The sequence below is a fragment of the Echinops telfairi genome, unplaced genomic scaffold (assembly GCF_000313985.2).
Source record: "Echinops telfairi isolate 266 unplaced genomic scaffold, ASM31398v2 ScPeMD7_7459;HRSCAF=8497, whole genome shotgun sequence".
Lineage (NCBI taxonomy): Eukaryota > Metazoa > Chordata > Mammalia > Afrosoricida > Tenrecidae > Echinops > Echinops telfairi.
This window is the reverse complement of record NW_022111359.1, coordinates 1,522,423-1,524,034: the sequence shown is the minus strand read 5'-3', so window position 1 is coordinate 1,524,034 and position 1,612 is coordinate 1,522,423. Positions and strand designations below refer to the sequence as shown.

Genomic DNA, 1,612 nt, shown 5'->3' with positions numbered 1-1,612 from the left:
TTGTCTGGATGCCTCACCATCCCTAGCTTTCTCCTCTGGGGACTTCAGGAGACACCAACAGCACCGGAGTCCCCATGAGCAGGCAGGGCATCCATCTAGGAACTCTTGCTGCCCCCATGTGTCCACAGTGACGTGTGAGCTCTAGGGCTCTAGGTTCAGAACTGTACAGAACAGGCTGCAGTGCCTGCTATGTCAGAGGGGGCAGGGTTGGCTCTGGGGGACCACGTCTGACCCCCACAGCCAGCTGCTTCATCTCCACCATCAAGCCCAAGGCCCAGAGTGGGAGGGTAGGGCTCATGGAGTCAGCTCACGCTCAAGCACCCCGGTCTTGAGAAGAAACACACCCATGTGTACAGAGGAGGGGCGCAGGGCCGGGGTAGGGCACTGGATGCTCAAGTGTCCCTGGGTCCACCTTGTTCTTTACTGAGGAGCCCCAGTCCCAGGGTTCAGCTCCCAACCATTCATTTCCAGCCTCACCTACTGAAGGTGGAAACAACCTGGCTCTCAGTAGAACTCACCATTTTCTCGTTTGGCTTTCCAGAGGCCTCTGGGACAATTGTCTCTAAGTCCAAGCAGCCGCTTCAGCAGCAGGGATGGGGGTGGGTACAAAGCACTGGGCTGTTGGAAGCAGATGAACAGCGTTTGGTCCACACAGCCGTCAGAGCCGCTGAAATCCTTGCAGGGACTGCACCACACTGGAGCCTGACTGGGAGGAAAGACCGTTGTTAGCAGATTCTGACAGGTTTATGGCTCCCTCCCAGGCACAGGACGGAGCCTGAGCGCCTTGGAACTTAGAGCAGAGCAGGCCGGCTCTAGCCTCTGAGCCCACACCTGCATTCACCTGGGACTCTTCTTCTTAGCGACAAGACTATTCTGTCAGTGCCATCCGATCAGTACAGGCTCAGAGCGACTCCACAGGGCAGGGTAGAACTGCGCCAGGGAGTTTCTGAGACTGATCCTCTTTACAGGAGCAGAAAGCCCCGTCTTTCTCCCGCGGGGCTGCTGGTGGTTTTGAACTGCTGACCTTGTGGATCGCAGTCCATGCATAACCACCAGGCTCCAACTAGACGACAGAGGGAGGGATTTACTCATCCGGCAGCATGAGAAGCAATCATGCCAGGCCGGACACCTTGAATCAGACTTCCTTCTGAGCCAGTGGCCCCTGCTCAAGCTGTGGGCTCACCTACGTAGCTCTGTTTCTCGTCTGACATTTACATGGGCGAGTTTTCCAGAAGAACGTGTTTGTCAAAATCTGCCAAGGAATGGATCGCATTTCGTTCCTTTTTAAGTATGTGCTGCTAAACACGCTATCGGTCTTTGTTTCCCACTTCGCTTATAGCACATCTGTCATATCAGTAGGAGGGCCTGTAACGACACGGACTGGCACTGTGGCTTCAAGAATGGGCTCAAACACAGCCACGACTGACTGTGCGGACGTGGATGGCACCGACCCGGGCGGGGCTGGGTTGTCACGTACACACTGTGGATACGTGCTGGAACCAACTCGAGGGCACCCGGCAGCAGTGAGAGCTTTCGGTTCCTTTGACAATGAACATGTCTTTCTTTACCGTGAGCCCTCTCTCCCCGGCGTCTCAAACCACACCACCACAGT

At 55.8% G+C, this 1,612-nt stretch overlaps 1 protein-coding gene across 1 annotated transcript in view; it reads right to left on the bottom strand.

The window, feature by feature from the left end:
- LOC101663996 (zinc finger protein 420-like) overlaps window positions 1-1,000 on the bottom strand; it is a 13,823-nt gene extending 12,823 nt beyond the window's left edge. The window contains exon 1 of the mRNA XM_045300159.1: window positions 519-1,000. Within this exon, the coding sequence (XP_045156094.1) occupies window positions 519-521 (3 nt within the window). The 5' untranslated portion in view covers window positions 522-1,000. The remainder of the gene's footprint in view (window positions 1-518) is intronic.
- Window positions 1,001-1,612: the final 612 nt, after the last annotated feature.